The sequence below is a fragment of the Rhamphochromis longiceps genome, linkage group LG14 (genome assembly GCF_057381845.1).
Source record: "Rhamphochromis longiceps isolate RC_006_pf linkage group LG14, R_longiceps_female_GT1.1, whole genome shotgun sequence".
NCBI lineage: Eukaryota > Metazoa > Chordata > Actinopteri > Cichliformes > Cichlidae > Rhamphochromis > Rhamphochromis longiceps.
In genome coordinates this window covers 2805669-2829582 of record NC_140570.1, presented here as the reverse complement: position 1 = coordinate 2829582, position 23914 = coordinate 2805669, and the positions used below count along the sequence as shown (strand labels likewise).

The window sequence follows — 23914 nt, the reverse complement described above, 5'->3', positions numbered from 1 at the left end:
AGATGGATGGATATTTAATTATTTAATTCGGGTTTGGTTTGGTTTTTATTGGGCTACTGATCGCTTTGTGTTGACAGCAACCTGGTCTTGCTCTTGAAATGAGCTACTAATTCCTTTGTTCATTCCTTTTAATTATTTTGGTTTATGGGCTTTTTGTATGACAAAGTTTAAATTGGTAGATGTCAGGCTGTTCATTCAGAATAACCTGAATTATAAAACTGCTCCAGGGAAATGACAGGTAGAGGGCGGCCTGAATCATTTTAAATGTGTCTGTATTAAACAGAAATAATAGAATTTCCAGAGTTTAGTTTTATTTGGATTACTTGAAAGTTGAATGAAGATTTCTTTTTTGTATTTCTTTCTTTTACCAATGTTAGGTTTTGAATAGCGTGTGTGCAAATATGGCCCAAATTACAGATCCTGCTTCATTGTTTGGGGCATTTAAGGGAGTTAGAGTCCAGTCAGACACATGGGAGCATCCTAATGTTCTGACGACAGGGTTTCTTTAGTCTTGTCTGCTTTGCTCAAACACACCTACCCTCACCGCTCTGCACATGGTTGTTTATGTAATGAAGAAAAAAAGAAAAACGAGGTTTTGATTGAAGTTTGTTGTCCTTGCTCTGTATGCATTTCAACTTTACGATGGAGTGACGATCCTAACATGAACTACTGATAAAGGTGCTCTGACATAATTCACACCTGCCTGTCACTTTTTCTTCTCCTGTGTTTTTTGTGCCGTGTCATGCACGTTGTGTGGGCACAACCATTTAAAGTTCACAATCGTTTAAAATCAGTTTGCTTGTGTAATAGGAATGCATTTTCCTCACATTATATCATAAATCATGCTGCTCTAACTGTTCAAGAGCACATGTCCCCTGCTGTCCTCTGCAGTCTTAGTTGCGAGGTGACAGCAAATGGTTATCTCAGTCCAAACGTGGGCTTTCCTCTGTCGTGTCCCACTGCTTTCTTCTGTAGCTTCAGTTGCTTCATAAAAATGTAACCACGTGTTGTGGCTGGATTGTGCATATCTGCTATGCATACGCTGTACATTTGTGGAAAACACTACAATGGCAAACAAAAACGTGCGTGATTCAGTTAAGGCTCGCTGCTCTGCCAGTTTCTTGAGCATACAATAACAACACCTACCTTGTCTCCTCAGTGCATTAGTAAGGCCAGTGTTAGTCATCGCGCACCCCCCACTCCATCTGCTGCTTATTAAACACACGGCTTGCATGTCTTCACTACAGCACGTGTCATCTCCCTCCTTCTTCTCCTTTGTCACCATGGCAGCAGTTACTGCGGTGACAGCAGTCCAGATGTAAGGTTGCTGCTGGTGTCTTCAAATATAGCCGTGGCTACTGCACAGTCTGGTAGTTCAAAGAAAGCCCGACCAATCAGTCAGTCAAGGAACACGCACTGTTCAGTGCTCAGAGGTTTATCTGGTGTTTTATCATAAGTGTATAATGACTAGGGCTGAGTATCGTCACTGATTTCTAGAATCGATTCGATTCCGATTCACAAGATCCCGATTCGATTCGATTCAATTTGATTCGATTCAATTCGATTTAAATCTGGGAAATTTTGCCTCAGACAGTCAGAAATATTATAATTCTGATCAGTACATTTACATATTTTTGTATCAATAAAAAGGAAGCTGACACTTTCCAGACTTTATCAAAGGTGTGAGCATCACAGCAGAGGCCTTTGTGTCAAAGTCGCTGAAGATAAAACAGAAAAACATGAAGGTGATTTTCCTGTTCTGGGATTTTATAAAAATATTCTGCAGTAGATCAAAAATGAACGAAAATCATTAACCAGCATATGAACATCACCTCTGACGTTACAGCAGTTTTATTAGAGACACGGCGTTTTGTATTTTGTATACTTTTAAAAAGTTTCAATTTGTTCAGAAGCCTGTTGAACAGCAGAAATTAGGTTTTCTTTTCAGAAGTAAGTAAAAGAAAAAAAACAGCAGCTGACAGCCTGTAAACAACGGTAGACTTGTGCGTAACAAGCAAGTGAATAATGCAGAAAACAGATTTTTAGACGGGAAACTGTTGTTGAAGTACAGAGAGAGAGAGAGAGCTGTGCATCCTGGTGGAAGCAAAACAGTAAAAGTCAGAGTGAATCCATGATGATGTTTATGTGAAGCGTAGTTTGGATCTTCTTTTGCTGCTGGTTCAGTCAATATTGTTTGGAGAGACATCAAACTAACATCTTCAGAATCAGCGCAAAAACGGCGTAAACACAAAGCGCGGACCCGCCGACACATCAGAGTCAGCGAGCTGTCGGCTTTCAGCCCTGATCGTGTCCGTGCCGTCGGTGAGAAAGTCACATCTCACTGATTCTGATCCGTCGGCGCTGTGTGTTTACGTCTTTGTGCAGAATCCGTGTTCCTGCTCTCATTTACTATTTAGCTGTTTGGCGGTTGTTGAAATTTTGTGAGGTTTCACCTGAGATTGTGGCGTTTCGGGCAAAATAAATTTATATTAAAAAATCGATTCAGGATTTTAATGAATCGATATCACGATTTTAATCGATAAATCGATAATCAAAACCCAGCCCTAATAATGACGGTGCTGACGATCATTCGTGGCCAAGTATCCAGAGATTTTATGTACTGGATAAATCGCATGTTGGCTTGATGTTTTGTTTTTTGTTTGTTTTCACTCAGTGTTATCTCAGTAGGATGAACAGTTATTAACTGGTATTTTGTTCCTCAGGCACACATATGCTGATAAATCCTGATAGTTAATGTATAAGTACAAGGAATTATTGTTGCTCACAGTGTGCTGTAGCAAGAAGGTCTCATGGTGAACTACCAAATGCTTCAGGATGAACACAAATACCATTACACCTTCCACATGTAATATAACAACAAGGTTTGAGCCGATCACTGTTTGGGAGGTGGGAGTGGGAGTGGGAGGAGAGACAGACGAGTTAAGAAGCGTGCTTTAGTTGGCTGCGTCGAGGACTTCCCCACAGTCTCTGGGGACTCCACAGTCAGTTTCATGTATGAAACTATATGCGTGTAGTGATATTTAAAGAGTAACAGTAACAAAATATTTACAGCTTTAAAAAGAATAAAGAACTAATCTGCTCTTGTAGAGGTTTCCTCTGCAACCTGACGACTCAACTTGGCTCTGAGCTTCGTGGACACGAATTCTCCGTTTCATAGTTTGAGTTAAGCTCCAAAAACACTCCGACCTGTGTGTCTTCATCAGCTCTACTCTTTGTCCAACTTAAACACATTTTGTCCAGTTTGTCGTTGTTCGTGGACTCGTCACATCGTCAGAATTATGACTTGACCAATGTTCCTGAGAAACACTAAAGACACGCTGTCTCTCACAGGTGAAATGTGCTTTCTGTGACGGTTGACCTTTTGCATGTAGATCGGCGGACTTCCCCTTTAATTTTGTTTTCCCACAAATGTGCGTTTACTGAAATTGATCACGTTTCTCTTCATAAAGCCACTGAGATTTTTTTTTGTGCGTGTGTGTATTCAATAAATACTATTTGCAGGTTTTTGGCAGTCGGGATGGCAGTGAATACAAACCTGACTTACAGTTTATACATGGATCAGTGAATGCATCAGTATTTTTAGTTTCTGTCACTTTTTAATATAAATAAATAAATGCAGGTTTAAATGAAGAAGATGGTTAAGTGTTTAAGGTATGTGCTAACTAAAAATAAAGACAAAAAGATAGTTTATTAAATTTTAATGAAATTTGCAGTAGGGCTGGGCCATATTATACCGTTCACGGTAATACCGGTATAATGTTAGGCAACGATAGGAAAATGAAATATCGCGATAGAATGGGAGTAAAACGCGCATGCGCAGTGCCTTTGTTTTCATACGCACATGGCCGATTGTTGAGTGAAACAGATGAACCAGAATTGGTTTGTAAAAATGGTGCAACTTCAGTGATGTGGAACTGGTTTGGTGTTTGTCCGTCAGATACACAACAAAGCACATTTTTTTGCAGAACATGCAAGCGGCCGTCGTTATTGTCATATTTGTCGGACTAAGATGCTCTTAAATCTGGGAGTAATCTGGGTCCTAAACTCCGTATGCTTCAGGTCAAACAACACTGCAGCATCACTTAGAGTTAAAAACTGTCTAAATTCTTTCATCTTTAATAAAACGATCAGCATTGCTGCTTTACCAGGTGTAACTATAAAGTTTAACTTCCAGGCATCCATGAAAACTAAAGTTATTACATTTAACGGAGTTAGAAGTTAGCAGGAAGCTAGCGGAAGTTAGCTCGCTAGTTTCACTAGTTACCTAAGCATGATATAGCATGTTCTGATGGAGAGATTTCTGAAAAAAATCAAACGTACAGCTCTGCTATCACTTCCAACATAAATGAAGACAGGAAACTAAACAGCAGTGACGTTTGTAGGGTTACGGAAGTTGGGCTAGCTGGTATATAATGATGTGCTACGTGATCGCTAGCGACACAGCTATGTTAGCATAACATAAACAGTGAAGCTGGAGGACGAACACTAACACTTTTCCACTTATAAAAGTTAACGTGAAGGTTCTTCATGGTTAGAAACAAATGCAATCGCATGGCAGGATACTGTAAACGGACCAAACTTCAGTCAGGAGAACAACTGAGATAATCCATCCACAATATGAGGTTAGTCATTAATAGACTGCAACAACATGGGAATAGAGCAGCTGCCAGAGAATTCAACATTAATGAATCAATGGTACAGAAGTGGAGGAAGCAAGAAGAATGAGTTTAATAAAGTTTGATTTATCTGACTGCTTTGTTTCGCTTAATGTGCCTTATAATCCTGTGCACCTTATGGTCCGAAAAATACGTACTGCACACTGCAGTTTAATGTTGCAAAGCACCTCTTTTTAACTTCAGTGGATATTATACATGGTTATGCTCAGGATATGTCAGCCCATTTCTACTGGAAATGCCTTTTGGTTAAACTTTCAGCAAGGAATTTGCATTTGCACTGTTACATTTTTATAAAGCTTTAATGTACATAAAAACCAGCTTCTTGTTTAAGTGAAAATAAATGGAAGGTTGTCTTTTTGCGCTAGTAATGTTGTGGAGTTGTATTTTGTCTCGCATCAATTATATCGTCGGTTATATCGTTATCGCAAATTTTCAAATATATATCGTGATAAATATTTTTGGCCATATCGCCCTGCTCTAATTTGCAGATTGTTTCGGTGAAGTTTAATAAACTCCTTGCTATCTAAAATTTAACAGGACACCGGAGTAAATTCTGGAGCATCTCACACTTCTGATAATCAGCTGTCTGCTTGACGTTTATTCAGCTGTGTAAAAACTATAACTTTAATCTCAGCCAAACCGATTTACTCAGGAACAAATAAAACACCAAAAAAAGCCAAACAACAACATTTGTAAGTTATCTAAGTGACTCATATATCATGTTTAACCTGAGTAGCGAAAGACGGCGGTGGGTTTGAAAACGATTTGCCGGGAGTCCGGTGTTCTCACGGCTCTAGCTAGCCTCGCCCCCGGCTAGCTATCGAGCTAGTGGGTAACAGACGTCTCCGAAAACGTCGGAGCGCTTTTGAAAATATGCGGTGTCTTGATAAACTGAGCAGATATTTGAGGTTTACACAGCTACATTCTCGCCTGAAAATATGTTAAACGTTTATTTTGTGACCCAGAAAGAATAATAAGAGTAATATTAAAACTAACTAGCTGCCGCCATTGTTGGAAACTAAGCTGGGCCGCGCTATGAATTCTGGGACACAGCTTCTTCTTCGTCGGGGTTTAACGGCAGCTGGCATCCTCGTACATGCAGTGCTGCCATCTTCTGTTTCAGTCCGTTATTACACTCTGAAATCCTGCTACTTATTCCTGCGTCTTTTGTGATCTTACAAAGCTTCAAACGACGCGTCGACTATTATCTGTGGGTTTCCCAGGTTTGCTGACCAGTGGTCTGATCAGTGGTCCAGTGGACCATTGATCAGTGGTCCATTGTGGTATCAATCAGACCACTGGTCTTTGATAATTATGATTGACATGGCAGCACTGAATGCACATGTGCTGTATCAAGCATGCACCGGGACGCAGGAAAGACGGGTGGACTTCCTGGTGGAGCTTGCAGGAGAGTTGGCTCACTCTCATGTAGCTGGGAAGAAGGCAAGAAAAGAACAGTTGCTTCGGACACAACCCTCCACACCTATCCCTGGAAAAAGAGCCATGTGTCAGGTCAAACACAAATGCAAGAACAATCATGCCACTGAGCGATGTGTTCACTGCTACAGATACACATGTGGTAAATGCAGAATACAGATACCATGGCAGTGCCAGGATTGTGAGTGATTGCTGAAAATGTTGAAGTGTACTCACTCACTTTTTATTATTATTTGTAAATATGTGTACAAATGGTTGGTTTTTTGTACTGTTTTTATCAATAAATCTCAGCAACAAAGGACCTACACCCATGTGTGTTGATTTCTCCCTAAGATGGCAAACTGAAACACTCCAAGTTGGTGACTTTTGGAGATTTATTTTCCTGGATGATTGAGAATGCATCAAGATGAAACACAAAAGGAAGTTCACCGCTTTTAGCAGCCCCCCCCCCCCCCCCGACAAACAAAGAGGCAGTTGGCAGTTAGAAATCAGCAATCATTCACACACCCCCACTGCCCTCCAGAATTCTCAGGTAACAACCTAATTTACATATGAATGACTAGCCAATGTAGCTTCCACTTGGCTGAAGCTAAAGCTTAGCTAAAAGCCTACCAGGTAGAAAGCCAAATGGCTGCTCTCGGGGACTCTAAGCAGCAGTGTGTGATGAAGGGGCGGCAGATGACGGTGAAAGTGTTGGATTTAGGAATTTGCATCGTATGACACAGTGTGACTTCCGTGTTTTTAAAAGCCACAAATAAAGCTTCTGTACTCTGTGTGACCTGCTGGCATGGACATGCTTCATCAGCTTCTGACTGCAGAGTCATGTTATGCAGGCCATCAGCGTGTCCTTTAGCTTAATGACAGCAGCGCCTCCGTAACACGAGCTGATATAGTTTTAAAGATGAGGAGCACATTTCTCTATTTTTGTTTTGGGTGATTTTCTCTCACAGTTCCACAGAAACTAGTCCAGGGCTACTTCTGAGAAACTGAACTGAAAATGAATTGTAAGTCCAGCACAGGAAGTACTTTCCTCCTGTCAGCTTTCCTTTTACTGACATCGTACTGTAGGTCTTGCAGTATTCCAGAGTCACCAACATTACTGCATCCAAGCTGTTATGTTAAATGTTACATTTGTTATATTTTTGAACGACAAACTTCAAATGGTTTTGTTTTTTTTCTCAGTTGTCGGTGAAACCTGATGACGTTGGTCAAAACTCTTCTTTGCTCACACATTGGCAGCTTTTGTCACTGTGGTGTTTGGATGGGCTGACGTCTCGATCGTGTTACAGGCGGTGGAGCAGCTCGTGTTTAACGTTACGATTATGTGTGTGTTTTAGGTGATCTACACCTCGTTTGGAGGCTCTGCCAAAGGGCTGCACTTTAACAATCTGATCGTGGGTTTGGTGCTTCTGACCAGAGGACGTGATGAGGAGAAGGCAAAGTGTAAGTATCTGTTTAGGCCATGAGATGTTGATTTCATTTCCCTCTCTCTTGTCTCGCTTTAAAAAAAGCAAAACAAAAAACAGAATAAAAGTAGTTTTAAAATTTGTTTTTTATGAGATATAATGTAAGCTTTAAGCTAATGCAGTTTAGTTATAGTCAAGGAGTGATCACGGGTTGCCATGGCTACTGCCACAGTTGGATAAACATACTTACTGTCATTAAAGTAATTTATTACATCATTACCTACTATGAAAAGTCATTTGTTAAAGTATTTCTAAATTGCTAAAACGAACCCCCTTTGCATGTAGACGGGGTGTCATGGTTAAACATCCGGAGGCTGTATTTCCTGTCATATATTTACCTTTAAGTGCTTTCACTCTACCTCTTTTCATAGCGAGTTGCACTCGGTAATATCTCCACCACCAAATAATCAGCATCAGGCTGGTTCGAGCTAGCTTTAGCTGAACTAAATGCTGTTTCTGAGGCTGAGCTCTGGCACAGGTATTAACAGGCCTCGTGTTTTGAAGGTACTGTTTAAAAATGTGAAGAACTAATTAGCAGCTGACCCTTGTGAACACTTCTCAGTATCTCAGCCGTGTAAAGGCCCGACAGACTCCTGGATTTGTTCCACGATTACTTGGTGAAATTTCCCTCTGGGCTTTGACTCGGACATTTATCCTAAGCCTCGTCCAGTGCTGTCTTGGATGTTTGCTTTCATACTGAAAGATGAACAATTATGTAGATTTCTGTTGAGGTCATCAAACTGTTCTTTGTTGTATTTTAGAAGCTAATAAAACAAATAATGAGACGACTCGTTCCACAGATATTTTTTCCCCACTATCAATTTTATATCTGTAAACTTTAAGAAACTAGTCTCCTGGGTCAATAATTCTGCAATCACTCATTTTAACCTGCGGTTTAGTCCTTTATAATATCTGTCTCCATTCTTTGTTCCATGCTAAGTGTTACTTGGAACAAAATCCATCCCGGATACGGATGTTGGCATCCATCGAGTTATTTATAGGCAACATATGTTGAACGTGACAAAACAAACGAATGATGAAATTAACATAAACGAAACAGATTTGGGGCTTTATAATAAAAGTTTTTCTTAAAAATCTTTTAAATGTTAATAGTTACTGTATGTGTGATGACATTCGTCGACGCACTCGTTAAGGAGGAGATGGGGTACATGCATATATACATACACTGTGATCAAAGAGAAAAGATGCAGTGTTCATAGTTGTCACATCACTACTGGGACACGTCCACCTGGAAGACAAAACAGTACTGCGGTCCTCCAGCTGTCCTCTAAACGTCTTCAGATTTAACTTGGCACAGCACCAGCTTCCAGAAGGGCGTGGCATATGGCACCAACCTGTGAACACACCTACACCTACCCCGCCTTACAGGCCAAATCATTCTCCACGGCAACCAGGCTGTCAGTGGCGGCTCAGTGAAACTGTAGGAATGGTTTAGCCGACACCGGACAAATACTCTGACACGTGACAAATGAATGCTCCTCATACTTCCTGGCCCGACACTGTAAATGTCCAAGTCAACCAAATGTTAGATTTACACGTGGTACTTGAAGCTAGCTGTAGCAGTTATCTTTGCTTTAACGGTGAAGTTTCTTGTTCTTCGCCTCCCACACGGTGGTGTTATTTACCCATCCAGCAGGTCACAAGTCCCCAAAAATCACGGTTTCTCTTCATATCTTTGTCTCCCCTCCATGAAGAGATGAACGTAGTCTTGGCTCGAGATAAAAACAAAACTTTAGTCTTGCAGTACTACTGACCGTCCACTGCTGACCGTCATGATGGAGCGATGTTTTGCCCGACAGGGTGGCGAGTCGCTCACGTGACTGAAAACTATGAAAAAGCGAGTCAGCGAAGTCGGAACTGCAGCGAAACACTTGAATTTAATCTGGGAACAAAACATTGAAATGTTGAACTTGTCAGTGGACTGATGACAGCTGGTGAGTGGTTCTGTTTTACTGCAAAACATCATTTTTAGAAGGTATTTCTACATATACAGCTTCAGAAAAGCTCACTCACCTTAACTGTCCAAGCACACATGGGCCGGAAACTCTCAGAACTGTGTGAGACATCTGGTTGATTTCTTTGTAGGATAGGCTACAAGCTGAAGGAGCGACTGTTTTGAGACCACAGTGATTGAAATGTTTCGTTTCTTTTTGTTTTTCATGCTTTTGGTTCGTCTCCTCTTCCTCTGGCTCATTCTGGTAGTCGTATCTCACATGTCGCAGGCATTCAAATCCATCAGGACATTATTGACATTGAGACTTTTATCAGCTCATTGCTGCTGTGTGCTGGACGCCTGCGTTCCTGTGATAAAGCTGAGCTTTCTTCTTCGTGTGTTTGTGTGCACAGACCTCTTCAGCCTGTTTGCCAGTGATCTGGGGGGATATGCTGCCAGGGAAGATATAGAAGCAGTTCTGCAGGTCCTGGATGGAGAAGTCCCGGCATCCCTGAAGGAGTCCTTCGGCGAGGTGAGCAAACGCTGCAAAAGACTGCACAGCATTAATCTGTTAACTCATGCACTCATGCAAGTGAGCTGCAGACTAATGACTCCTCAGCTTCTATCGCAGAGCGCTTGATCGTTGCAGAGGTTTCAGTCACATGCTTATAAAAGAGCCATTGTTACTAGGAGCGCACAGGGAGCCTCCTCGCTGTGATAATACAAAGTTTGGCTTATCAGCGAGTCATTGTGCTGGTTATTAAAATACCACCTGAAAGCATGCAAACCTCCCCACTCCCACCTCCTTTATAGCATGCAAACATCTCTAGAGACACAACACAATAAAGTCTAATACTCAGGTGTTGCATTTTCCCCTGATGATGTTTATGTCCATTATTATCCTTCTGCAATTACATGTTCACTTCTGAAATCACCACTAACCAAATCCATGTCCAAGACTGATTGTTTCATTTGTTTAGATGCTTATTTGTGGGTTAAACAGAGTCGGGATATTGTTTGTGTGCAGGAGAAACAAAAAAGTCGTTTGGTACTGGGCCACAAGAGTTGAGGCTCCGGGGGGGAATTCATGGTTTTCAGGGTTTTTATCGGCTTTCAGCGTTATTCTTTTATCGTTTTTATCATTAACTTGGTTTCCCTGCGTCTTTTCCTGTGTGTTATGAATAAATCTTCCTTTTTGTTTGGTGCCGGTGTCGTGCCAAACTTGGTACCCCCGACAGAATTTGTTTCCCCTGCGTCAGGAGCACAAGCTGGACTGTCCAAATCACGGACAAACGGTCTCCCACATTGCTGATTTTTAGTTCACAAACACTTCTTATTATGACGCATTACTCCTGAAACTTTGGAGGATTTAGCTCTTTATATAGTAAAGTTACAGGAGAATAAAAATAGTTATCAGCCAAAATGTTAATGGTTTGTTAAAATAATCCCATCTGAGCAATAAATATATAATTTTCTGTAGTAACCCTCAAACTGAATGGTAATGTAACGATACTAATTTTTCACTTTTTCACAAAATGAAAACATCAGTACTTCCTGCGTGCTCCCAGCACAGGGGAAACATTGTCGGGGATACCTACTTTGGCACGACACCGGCACTGGTTTTATTTTGTTGTATTTATCCGCCACACCTTTAAGGCCGGTCCGTGAAAATATTGTTGGGCATAAACCGGTCTGCGGCGACCGCTGCTGTAAAGAGTTTTAAAACATCAAAAGAAGGCAAACCTAAGGTTCAACTGAAAATAGTGCACGTGTATTTAAGAGCCTTCTTGGAGCACAATAAATATCACTCAATGATTTCACAATGAGTTTATTGGAGCTATCATTAGCAGTGCTAGCACCAGCATGTAGGCTAACGTCCACACACATGTACGTAATGTGGTTGCACAGTTTATGTGCAGCTGTTAACATTATTTATCGCTGAAGTATCAAAATAATTTAAGTCAAGTCCTTCTAGAGGGAGGTGTTGCAGCTCGGCTCGCTCTATTTTGACCAGCTTGTGTTTGTGGTGCCAATCATCTCGCTGACTGAAGCACACATACAGAGTTCAGGCCTTAGCAAAGCCATTGTGACATATAACATGTTTAAGTGTCACTTTGGTTTTAAAGGGGTGGCTGCATTACCTGCTGCCTCGGCCACTGGTAGTCCAGGTGTGCACGAGGCCGTTCCTACAGTAGCTCTAAGTTTGTGCACGAGGGAACATTTGCATTCATCGGGGATCGTTACGATTCATCAGGTTTCTTATATTAGAGCCTCGTCTGTCGTTCTCTGTTTGATGTTTGCAGCGTGAAACTGACATCTGTCAACTGAATAGAGCTTCCACCTTGATGTGAAGCAAAGTGCATTTCCCTTATCTATGTTTGCGCCCTCGTCCTTGGCTACTTTCTGCAGTCCTGCCCCGGCACTTGTCACTCATTTTGATGAGCTGACTTCTTTAAAATGTCAGTAAACTTCTGTTGGGGGAAAAAGACGTTCAAGAAGCAGAAGTCGGTGCTTCTCATCACGACCGAATGATTCGATTTGTCAGACTTTGTGTAATTTGTTAGTTTAAATTTAAAAGCCCTAAACCCCAAAACACTTTGACTGATGAATAACAATAGCTAATGAATCCGTAGCGACGGGCCAAAGCCTTTCCTCATTAAATAGCCAAACGAGGATGGACTCGGCACACGGCTGGCGATCGGTGTTTTGGCGACAGCAGATTCATTTTGCCTTTCTGTTTGTGCAGGGAGACAAGGTCAACTACGATCGCTTCAGGAACTGGCTCCTGCAGGACAAGGAAGCCTTCACTTTGTCCAGATGGCTGCTGTCGGGAGGAGTGTGTGTCACGCTGACGGATGACAGCGACACGCCCACGTTCTACCAGACCCTAGCGGGCGTCACACACCGTAAGGCCACCCCTAAAACAGCGTCCTGCAGCAGTGCGCCTGAATGTTATGTGTTTACTTCACACTTGAGACGCTCAGGTGTTCATTTGATACCTGGTTTGTTTTAGATGGACTTTGGATTGGAATCAGTCTGGATAATTATTCAGCATTTTTAGTCACTACAAGAAATTCTGACCTGCCTGGCCAAACTCTGCAATGCACAAGGCCTTACTAACCAATGTTGCTCCACAGAGAATAACTTAGAAAGCTTTTAATGTGAAACTGCTCCAAGAAAATTGATGGCTTGTAGCTTGTTAAAGCGGAGGGGAGGATTAATAAATAAAACAATTAAAAAAAATAAAACTTCAGCAGGTTAGAGCTGGTTTGAAGAGTAGTGTTTGTAAGGGGAAAAGGAGAGCATCAGACTCTTCTGAGTGGTGGGAATGCAGTTTGTGCTGATGGTGTTCCTGATGCTACCAGGAACCACAAGTTGGTATAAAGTTTGCATTAATACGAGCAGCAGCTGCTGCCAAGATGTGGAGGTTTCTTGCTAGAAGGTGATGACATATACCAGCAGAGATGGGCAGTAACGCGTTACAAGTAACGCGCTACTGTAATCAGATTACTTTTTTCAAGTAACGAGTAAAGTAAGGGATTACTATTGCAAAAACAGTAATTAGATTACCGTTACTTTCCCGTAGGAACGCTGCGTTGCTGCGTTACTAAAACTGTAATTTTTTTGCGAGAATGTCTCATGACAGTGACGTAAGCGAGTGCGACGTTCGTGGCAACAGCTGTGTGCAGATCAACAGTGGATCATATATCGAGTGCAGAGAGAGTATGAGCGTGCAGCGTTTAAAGCGTGGAAGTACTGACCTTACTTTGAGTTTGATTCCATAAAAAGTGACAAAAACATTAGTGTCCGCTGTGCGTGGGAAGAAAACTTCTTTTTACAGTGAAAAAACCCCTAAACTTCCAACAAGCACCGAGTAGCTACGACGTAATGGGAAACTCACAGAGAAACTCACGGATTCTTCCACTGACCGCGGCACACCTGCACCAGGGTAAACCTCCGCCTACCTCACTCCTGCTTTACAGGTGAAAATAGAGCAACAGGACCGCTGAGTCTTTGACTTTATTTATTTTCTGCTGTGTTTTACTTGCATCTATTTGAAAGACTGAGTGTAAACACAAAAACTATTTTATTTTATGTGCTGGAATGTGCAGAAAATAGGTTTAAATGTTAAACTAATTTCTTCCAGTCAGAGAATGTTGCAGATAATTAAATGTTTGCTTGATGCATAAAGTTAAAAGATTAAAACTAATAAAACAAGTTTTAAAAAGAGACTTTTCCATCTGATTACATTTTGTATGATGGATTATGTAGAAAAAGTAGAATTGGGCTGAAATATCTATCGCTTTATCACCTCTTCAGGGTGTAAATCGTGTTTTTAAAAAGTAACTAAGTAATTAATTACTTTTGAAAATAAGTAATCAGTAAAGTAACGGGATTACTTTTTTGGGGAAGTAATCAGTAATTAGTTACTGATTACTTTTTTCAAGTAACTTGACCAACACTGTATACCAGTAAACACAGGCTGCTGGGAGGAGCCTGTTGCATGTGAAGGTGCAGCCCCGTCTGATTGGTCGCGCAGAACGTTTGATTATTTGTAAATATTTGTTCCTGAATTCGAAGCAGCGAAACGTGCTGGTGGTTATTCTCTTCGTCTTGTTGCTTTCTGTTCTGTTTGCACGAACTGAACCCTCGGCTTGGACCGAGCTGCAGAACCACTGAAAAATTAAAACTCAGGATCCTTCCACACCTGTTTCAATGAGACTGATGTCATTTTAATTACATTTTGTTTGTGTGTGTTGTTGTTGTTGTTGCCTGTGTTTAATTGTGTAATATTTGTAACTGTGAGATACTTGCTGCTGCCTGTTTCGGCCAGGTCTCCCTTAAGAAAGAGGTTTTGAATCTCAGTGGGAGGTTAAATAAAAAAGCAGGGACTAAAAGTGAAATATTTCAGGGATGTGATAGATTCACTGTGTGATGTTCTGCCATATCGTAGTGAGTGAAACGGACATTTTCCCATTTCCATCTTCTTCTTCCTGCACCTCCGTCCTCGGTCTTGGAGAGCAAACGTCTCAGGAAACACCACAAACGTCTCCCGGCGTGCGTTCCAGCTCCGACAGCGTTACACTTAAACCGTGCTGTTTTTAAACCCACTGACCCCGATTCTTATTTCATGTCGTCTTCCAGCTTCGTGACTCCATCACTCCTTCATATGAATCGCGAGTTCTTGTCAAAGTGTGAACCAGAGAACATGAATGTTGATGCTGTCGAGTGTCTTCCCATGCTGACAGCCACCTTATGTAACAAAAGTATTTGAATGGGTGGTTTTATTTCTGCCTGATGTTACTGATTGATTTGTGAAAGACTGTTCAGGGTCAGTAAGTGTAGTATAGTGCAGCGTGTGCAGTACAGGACGTTACACGAGTCCTTAAAGATATTGTCCTGATGAGAGAAACTTTGCTTTGCTTGTGTAAAATGAAGGAGCTGAAAAAGGCTTGATAATGAAACCTTTTCATACCCTACAGTTCACTTTAGAAACACGCTGTGGTTTGCAGATACAAAGCCTTATTACCAGCCCAGACGTTTGATCTACAGCACAGTGTGTCTAAAAACATGATTACGTCACTCAGAAACAGCAAGTTTTTACTCTACGACAAAGAGTTTAAGACAAAAAAGAAAAGAAAAAAATTGGTTACTGTTATTGTGTTGAGGACGTCCTCGCATACTAAGCTCGACATAAGCAGGTCATAGTGTGTCTATGCTTGCAAAAAGTCTTTTAAAAGAAGTAGTGTGTGATGTAGCAGTACACTTATTCTGTCAACACGTCTCCACAAATCAGATTTTTTAAAAACTTTATTCTAAAACGATTTCTTAGCCAACTTCATGCCACATGATTCCCTGACCTCATTATACCTTAGATCCACATTGTTCCACAAACACAGAGAGATGCATGTGGGTGTGTCACATTGGTTTGTGGCTTTTAGCTCAGTTTTCCACATTTGCGTCTCACAGTTACAGTGAGAGTAACGATGGAGCGATCGTACGAACAGCAGTGATTGCTGGCACGTCAAACAAAAGCACGTTCTGTTGTTTGCTGTAGGTCAGTGTTTTCACAAGACCAAGAAGTAAATTTAGCCCGTTAAGTTCAGATGGCTGCAAAGAAGCTGTGTTGTCCAGAGAAGCTGAGGTTGTCTTTAATCTGGCTGCTACCAGCTTATCCTCTTACCTTTGCGTCTCTTGATCTGTATTTGTGAGTGTGAGATGAAGAGAGAGCGTGACTGACACGGCCCTGGTTCATGACTCTTTCCAGAACGAGAACATAAAGCGTGACTCGCGGCGGAGCTTAGCACGGTGAATCTGCTGCTAACATGCTAGCTTGGATGCTATCTTGGAGTTATTTGAGTAGAAATCCTTGGAAATAACCTTCCAGGCAGCTGATGCGGGGAGTTTTGCTGTGCTACGTACTGGCGGTGGCAACACCTGTGTAAGGATGTTCCCTGGATAATGGTATGGTATCTCTGCTGCCACTCGGACAGAGTAGCACCTCTGGGTGGGTATCAGACCTGCAGGGCGCCATGACGTGTAACGGCCCGTCATCAGATCGGTTTTGTCATTCAAATGAAAAGTACCTGGATTTGTTTTTCGTTGGTAGATTTATGCGTACCAGCATCTGAGTAGCACATCTAGCATAGCAGCAGTGCAGGTCCTTGGGCTCTGTAGAAGTTAATGCACGTACTCAGAAGAGAAGACTGCTAAACTGAAGCTCATCATCATTATAAAGACGTTAAATCCAGCAAAGAATGGCTCTTGTGTGTCTTCGAGTCTACGCCAGTGTTTGTAGAAGTGAGCCTATGGTGGATGGGAGATGTGCAGGAGTGGATCCAAAGTGAGCCTCGTGAGTTTTATAGATTAGCAGTCAGACCGTCATTTGACTGAATCAGAGCCTTCAGTAATATTTCTGGCTTGTATCATTTCCTCCATGCAGTCTCCGTACAGTCCCTGGTGTAAATCATTCGTTTTGTATTCAGTGTTTCCTTTAACTTTAAATGTCTGAACCAGGAAGTGAGAAAGGTCGTCGAGCTGTGTCGACGTCCGTGTCTTTACTACAGAGAGTTATAAAAACCTTCTCTGAGTCAGAGAGAAGTCTGGGCTTCAGCTTCACCTGCCTCCCATCACTGCAACCTGTTTGTTACCCGTAGCTGCTAAAAACAAGCTTTCAGCCCACCTGACCGAGAATCCACAGTCCAGTTTCTACCAGGAAGTGACGGCCATTTGATTCATACGTCTGCGTTTGACAACTATTATCATTTTGGCTACCTGCCACAGGCTAGCTGACTAGCTGCTGAATCCAGTTAGCTTAAGCTGCAGATTAGAAAGTTAAAGGAGGAGGCTGGTTGTTACCCCGGGCGGAGCTTCATGTGCTATATCGGTCTGCATAACCCTACCCTGGGTTTACTGATGATGAGTGTGTGTGTGTGTGTGTGTGTGTGTGTGTGTGTGTGTGTGTGTGGGGTCACCAAATGTAATTGCTTAATTAGCAATAATTAGTTTATATGATCCTAAATTTGTACTTGTGGACTTGTATTAAATTTCCGATGACACGTTTGAATAAATTTTTGTATTTCTTTCTTTCGGATGGTTAAACGTCACCTGGGCTACACCTGAAAGAACAACATCCTGACCTGTCTTTAAACATTAACAAAACGCTCTGTTATAATCAGTGAGAGTTGTGACACCACAAAGTCGTCGTTTTAGCCGGCTTTCATTGCTGACATGAAATAGGCTCAATATTATCAATTTATTGGTTCTTTCTCAGTCTCACTGAGCAACGTGCTTAAAGCCATAAACACACACAGCGCTTTAAATACTGAACTAGTGTTCAGCGTGTCTTCTCACACACTTTTTTGTCACTGTTTTGTTTGCAGCAGTTGCAATGCTTTCATTCTGTATTAGTTATTTAAACCGTTTAAAGAAATCAGAAAGGAAACAGAACGACCTTCATCCTTTTAGACTGTTCTCATGGAGAAGATGTGAACGTAGACGGGAACATAACCAAACGAGCTGCTAGGAGAAGCTGGCCGACTGTTTCTCAGTGGAGGATAATGACCGAGCTCTGCTGAGGCAGTGGAGACAGCCTGGTTCTCCCCAGGAGATCCTTTCTTCTGCTGATGTACGATAAAGTATCTGAGTGCGCTCGTGTCGTGTTGCTCCTCCATACTCCCACAGAAGTTCTTCCCTCACCTGTCAGCAGCATCACTTATGGATCGCATGCTCCCGTGTTTTCTTTCCTCTTTGCCCTCAAGCACCATATTTATGATTCAGTACACAGTGTTATTTTTCTCCGTTTGCATGGTTTGTACAGTAATAAAATTCAGTTAGAGCTGCATGACGTGAGAAAAATGTGCATCAGTAATGAAGATGCAAGAAGAAGGTTTGAAGTTTAGAAGTTTTAGCCGACACATCTTAAGTAAAAATATCCGATTAAGCTTAATAACCTGTAAAGAAAAAGATAACGATTAACGCAGATGCTTCATGTACGCTGGGCTGCATTAACAGCTGATCTGCCTGCATTAGACATGCTGATGCGCCTCACATGTAAAGAGACGTTCAGGTCTGCAGTGCATGTTTGCAAACGGCTTTCATCTGGACGATCTAAAATACAGTTTGCTTTTATCTTTCCATTCTCACATCAACGGTGCTGGATTGGTCATTTACAGAAATCAGGTCAAATTCAGATCTGCGGTGTTTCAACTGTTTCTTTGTTGTTCCATTTTAAATTACACATTCGTTTTGGCTCTGTGGCTCAGTGCCGCAGACAGTAACCGTGTAGCCGCGTGGCAGCTGTTCCATAGTTTTGTTACTGTAACCAGGATAATATTGTTTGAAATAAAAACACAGACGGCTCCGTCAGCTTCCAACGTGACATTTTGAAGTGACCTTGAGCAAAAGGGGGTGGAGTGAAGTTATCAGCTGATACTAGCTAGCTTGTTTGGCATGCTGATTTAATCAACTGTGAGCAGCAGTGTACAGACTAACACACCTGTTTATGAGTTCCCAGCAACAGACTAACAGAACACGACGTTTGGCTCTCGTGTTCTTGGCTGTTCTGTACCACAGCACCTCATCTGTCCCGTGCTTCCATTTAGTGATGCAGAAACACCAACACCCCAGAAACGGTGGATGGAGCCCAGCCGGTTGTGTTAGCACACCAGACGTCCTGGAGCCAGTCTCAGGAAGAAATATAGTTTTTTTTGTTTTTTGGTTTATTTTGTTCTTCTGCATTTGTCCCGTTTTCACTTTATGTATATGTTGGCAGTCTCTGGATGAATGCGTTGACTTTAGAAAGTCCAAACAGGCTTTAAACCTGTCTCATAAAAACTTTCTGATTTGCTGTTCCTAATTCTTGGAAAGTGTGGAGAAACTGCTCAATCAAATGTCACTGTGCAACATTCGCCTGCAGTACAATCCTTCAGTGACAAATATCTGACTGCCCGTCTCTGTGCGTCTCCTGCAGTGGAGGAGTCTGACATTATAGACTTGGAGAAGCGCTACTGGTTGCTGAAAGCTCAGTCCAGGACCGGCCGCTTTGACTTGGAAACCTTCGTTCCTCTCGTCTCTCCTCCTATTCATGCGTCACTGAGTGAAGGTAAGACGATACTTGCTCAGTTTCATATCTGCATAGCTTTGCAATAATGATGAAGAAACGAGACCAAAGTGGCGTTCTCGCTTTGAATACGCGACCTCAGCAGAGAACACGACCTGCTTTAAGCGTGCCTAATGTTATGTGTTGTTGATCTTGTTTTTTAGGCTTGTTTCACGCCTTCGATGAAAATCGGGACAATCACATCGACTTTAAAGAGATCTCTTGTGGGCTCTCCGCATGCTGCAGGGGGCCTGTTGCTGAGAGACAGAAATGTAAGGCTCGCTGTGGATTCAGATCCACACAGACACCCCACACAAGTCCCACCGCTGCCCATAACAAGCCCGTTTCTCAGTTGAAGCTGATATCCAGGGTTTAAATGTCTTTTTTTTCCTTAAAGAAAGTCCCGATCGGTCGGTACAGTCATGGACCGCTCTCATCAGGACTTCCACTGGTGCTTGAAATTACATTTGCACTGTCGGATTTCCTGCTCGTACACTGAACGGCACGATGCATCGGCGTGGTGCTTCATCAACATCATAAACGTCTTTTTGGTCTCTTTCACTTCCAGTTTGCTTTAAAGTGTTTGATGTGGACCGTGATGGGGTTCTGTCTCGAGATGAGCTTCATGAAATGGTGGTGGCCTTGCTGGAGGTGTGGAAGGACAATCGGACAGACTTACTCCCTGTAAGTAAACTCACACTGTCACACACACGCACACAACCCTCCAGAGCGATCAAGGGTGAACTTTCATATTTATGCCTGCTGGAACCTGACTCATGCACAGAACTGTGCTCTGTTCTTTTAACTGTGGAAGGTAATTATAGCAGTCAGGGTTTTGTGAGTGAGAGAGGTTTTTCTTTTTCTGATAACAAAATATTTTCTGATCTGTTTAAGAGATGTATGCAAATATGCACATTCAGCATATATAGAATGTAAATCTGTAAATTTGTTCTCTTTGTGAACTTTTCCACTATCAGCATCGATATTTCTCCCTCCTCGTGTGTTTTTTTTCACTAGTTTTGCATTTGGCTAGGGGCGTTACTGGTAGCATTAGGCGATACCTGGACCCTGCAGAGGTTGCACAGGTAGTTCAACTCCTCCAGGATGGCACATCAATATTTTGCCATTGCCAGAAGGATTGCTGTTTGCTTCAGCACAGTCTGAAGAACATGAAGGAGATTCCAGGAGACCAACAGTTACTCTAGGAGAGCTGGACACGACTCCAGAAGGTCCTTAACCGTCAGCAGGACCGGTATCTGCTCCTTTGTGCACAGAGGAACAGGATAAGCACCGCCAGAGCTACAAAATGACCTCCAGCACTGGTGTGAATGTCTCTGACCAAACAACCAGACTTCATGACGGTGGCCTGAGAGCCCATCATCCTCCACTGGTCCACCACTGTCCATCACTGGCACCTTCTGTTTTTCACAGATGAGAGCAGGTTCACCCTGAGCACATGTGACAGATGTAAAAGGGTCTGAATGAGTCATGGGGAACATTGTTGCATGTAACCTTGTTCAGTAGGGGGGCATATCCACAGAGGGACATACAGACCTCTACAGGCTAGTTAACGGCACCCTGGCTGCCATCAGGTACCAGCATGAACTCCACTGACCCACTGTCAGACCCTGCTCTGGTGTAGTGGGTTCTTACTGGTGCACGACAATGCCCGGCCTCACGTGGTGCAAACGCGCAGTCAGGTACCAAAGGATGAACGAAGTGGTGCCGTCCACTGCTCCCATGCTCACCCAACCTAAATCCAAGTCTGAGACATCAGAGCATCGAGTGTCAGCAGGTTGCGCGTCAGACTGTCCGGGAGCTCAGTGATGGCCTGCTGCAGATCTGGAGGAGGTTAAGACGAGGCGCTTACTGTGTTTTGCTGCATGCTGATCTATTGTGTTGCTGTTGCAGGAGCTGCAGAGTAGTGTGTCAGACATAGTAGAAGACATCCTAAAGATGCACGACACAACTAAGGTAAGACAGCTCCATGTTATCGTCGTTGGAACACAGTCCTGTGCAAAACCTCTAAATACATAAATGCTCATTAGTATTCATGATTAATTTTTAAGGCTTTTAAAGCGTCTGCAGCTTTAAAGAAATCATTGCTCTCATTCAGAAAAAGCAAACACTTTTCACGCGGCCGTGTGAGTGTTGGCTGCTCACTGACAATAACCTCGCAGTCCTCAGCCACCTTATCTTACCCACAGCTATTCGAAGGTGTCACAGCAGTGTTTATTTTCAGAGTTGCGTGCCTGATTATGTTCGCCTTGGTTCTATTTCACTCTCCACCAGCTGGGTCACCTGACCCTCGAGGACTACCAGATCTGGAGTGTAAAGAGCGCTTTGGCCAACGAGTTCCTGAACCTGCTTTTTCAGGTCAGCACCCAGATGCTACAGTCTTAAAACTCACACAGTGTTCACATTGAAGTTGAGTATTTATTCGTTATCCTCGTGTATTTTCATCTTTATCTCGGTTCAGGTGTGCCACATAGTCCTGGGGCTCAGGCCTGCTACTCCAGAGGAGGAGGGGCAAATCATCAGGTACGTACCTGTCCTCGCCACCTGTCCAGTCATTGTTTGGTTGAAAGGTCCGATTTGTGATTTTCTCCTTTGTGTGTGTGTGTAGGGGTTGGTTAGAGAGGGAGAGCAGACATGGGCTGCAGCAAGGCCAGAACTGGTTCCTCATCTCGATGCTGTGGTGGCAGCAGTGGAAAGACTACGTTAAATATGTAAGTAGTGCATTAACGGGAGTTTTTATTGAGCTCTTTTCCCCTCAGACGTCTGTTTCTGTTTTCTGAGCTGAGCAGGTTTCTGGCGTCGGGAGCAAAATGATTGAGCGCGCGTTAGAAATGAGTCTGATCTCTGTCTAACACCTGGAACCTGTTCTGATGGTCGTCAAACCACCTCTGATATGTACCAAGATGTCACAACTTGTCATTAAGGGTACGGGGAGGTTGTCAAACATTGTCATTATGGGGAAAGCTTTAAATATAGCTGCTAATAGCTGACAGCACTGTGGTTAACATATGTTAGGCAGCGTCCCGTGATGCTGTGCGGTGAACGGCACAGGATCGAATATTCAGCGGACACTCTTTGAGTCGCCTTTTCTGCACCTAAACGGGAACTGGTCACAATCTCGTTACTCCATGCATTTGTTTATCCGGGGCCTTTTAAAGTCGAGTGCCCTGTTTTCACCTTCACCTCTCATTCACTTTCATACATCACTACAAAGCTTAGCTACAGGCCATTACATGCGTGACAGCTGTCCTGTTATTATTTATATATGTCTCGGGTGTGTGCGATTTAGCAGTGGTATATGTATTTATATTTTCCCCCACTTAAAAACATCTGCGACAGTTTCTGTTTCCATTCATGCACTTCCAGTCAGTGTGTCAGACTCATCGTTGCATCTTGTGCTGTAACTTCACTGGGACAGAAGCAGTGACCATCAGCCAGTAAGATAAAACGTGATAGCGGCTCTCACGGTAAACAATCTTGCCAATTGTGTCGTCTTCCCCTCAGGAGCATAAGGGCATCGTGGTGGAACAGCCGTCCATCCTGAGCTCACTCAGAACTCCAATGGCCACGGCCACCGTCGAGCCTGCCCTCCCTGAAAGCCTGGGAGGACCGGCCACGTCCGGCCACGTCAGCCCCACCGAGGAGAGGTCACCCGATGCCGTGTCCAGTGCCTCAGAGGCTACAGAAACTGGTCAGTCCGCACATCACGGATTGTAGATCAAAATGAAAATCGTGGGTGTTATTTTTGTACTATGTATTTGCTCTGCTCCCTCTCTGTCTCAGCAGCACTGAGCCCACAGGTAGCCTCAGCCACAGAGAGCTGTTTCGCACGTCAGCACAACGTCTCAGACAACAACAATCAGTGTTTTTCTGGAGCCAACGGCCACCTCCCCTCCCAGCTGGCAGCACAAAGACCTGGAGCCATCGACAACCAGCCTCTGGTCACCACTGACCCCATGAAGGCAAGGACTAACTCAGTATGGCTGTAATAAGGTCGCAGCTTTTCAGGCATAGCGCGCGTCCCGTATCACGTTCACAGCTCAGCTGGAGCGTATGTTTGACACACGAGCTCAGAGAAGCCGCTCATTCCAGCAGCGTTGCACTCCCTCCTGATTTGCATTCTGGGTGGTGCTCATGCATCATGTTTTACAAAGCTGTGCGTCTAACAGACAGATGTGGTCCTGGCTTTTGACAATGAGGGCGTCTGCAATCTTTAGCACGTGTAAACAAACCCAAACCGTATCCACCAGATTCTTTCTCGGTTTGTTTTGGAGTCGCTCCTCATCTGCTGGCAAAGGCTCCGCGGGGCCAGATGGCACCTCTCTTTCCTTTTGTCTTATCTTTCTGTAATCATCGCAGCATTTCTGCTCGTGTGTAGCATCAGGGTTCTGTCTCTTTTTATTATGCGTAATTCAGAGAGACAGACCAGCGTCTTTGTGCCCTTATTCGAATGCTGATGTGTGTCCCGTGTCCTGTGCAGGCGCCCACGTTAACTATGGAGGGCGGCAGGCTAAAACGCTCCCTGCAGCTGCTGCCTCGTAGAGACTTTGAGACGGTGCCAGAGCCTGTGTGGCGGGCGCTCTACCACTGGTACGGTGCCAACCTCAGCCTGCCGCGACCGGTGAGTGAACACAGCAAACCACTCACAAGCTAATGAACTTCACTTTCACTGTGATGCAGTACCTGGGAATAATCAGTCAGCTGCTGGGCTGGAGCAGGTCATCCATGAGCAAACAAATGA

At 43.2% G+C, this 23914-nt stretch overlaps 1 protein-coding gene across 7 annotated transcripts in view; it reads left to right on the top strand.

Annotated features, from left to right (window-relative positions):
• usp32 (ubiquitin specific peptidase 32) overlaps positions 1–23914 on the top strand; it is a 68834-nt gene that overhangs the window by 21924 nt on the left and 22996 nt on the right. For 4 of the 7 annotated variants that reach the window (XM_085380474.1, XM_085380476.1, XM_085380478.1 and 1 more), the window contains exons 3-15: positions 7472–7577; positions 9968–10086; positions 12301–12460; positions 19027–19158; positions 19320–19427; positions 19724–19839; positions 21067–21129; positions 21448–21531; positions 21635–21696; positions 21782–21884; positions 22678–22864; positions 22957–23135; positions 23654–23794. In XM_085380474.1, coding sequence (XP_085236600.1) covers positions 7472–7577; positions 9968–10086; positions 12301–12460; positions 19027–19158; positions 19320–19427; positions 19724–19839; positions 21067–21129; positions 21448–21531; positions 21635–21696; positions 21782–21884; positions 22678–22864; positions 22957–23135; positions 23654–23794 — 1560 coding nt within the window. The remainder of the gene's footprint in view (positions 1–7471; positions 7578–9967; positions 10087–12300; positions 12461–19026; positions 19159–19319; positions 19428–19723; positions 19840–21066; positions 21130–21447; positions 21532–21634; positions 21697–21781; positions 21885–22677; positions 22865–22956; positions 23136–23653; positions 23795–23914) is intronic. The other 3 variants (XM_085380475.1, XM_085380477.1, XM_085380480.1) reach the window with 1 other exon arrangement.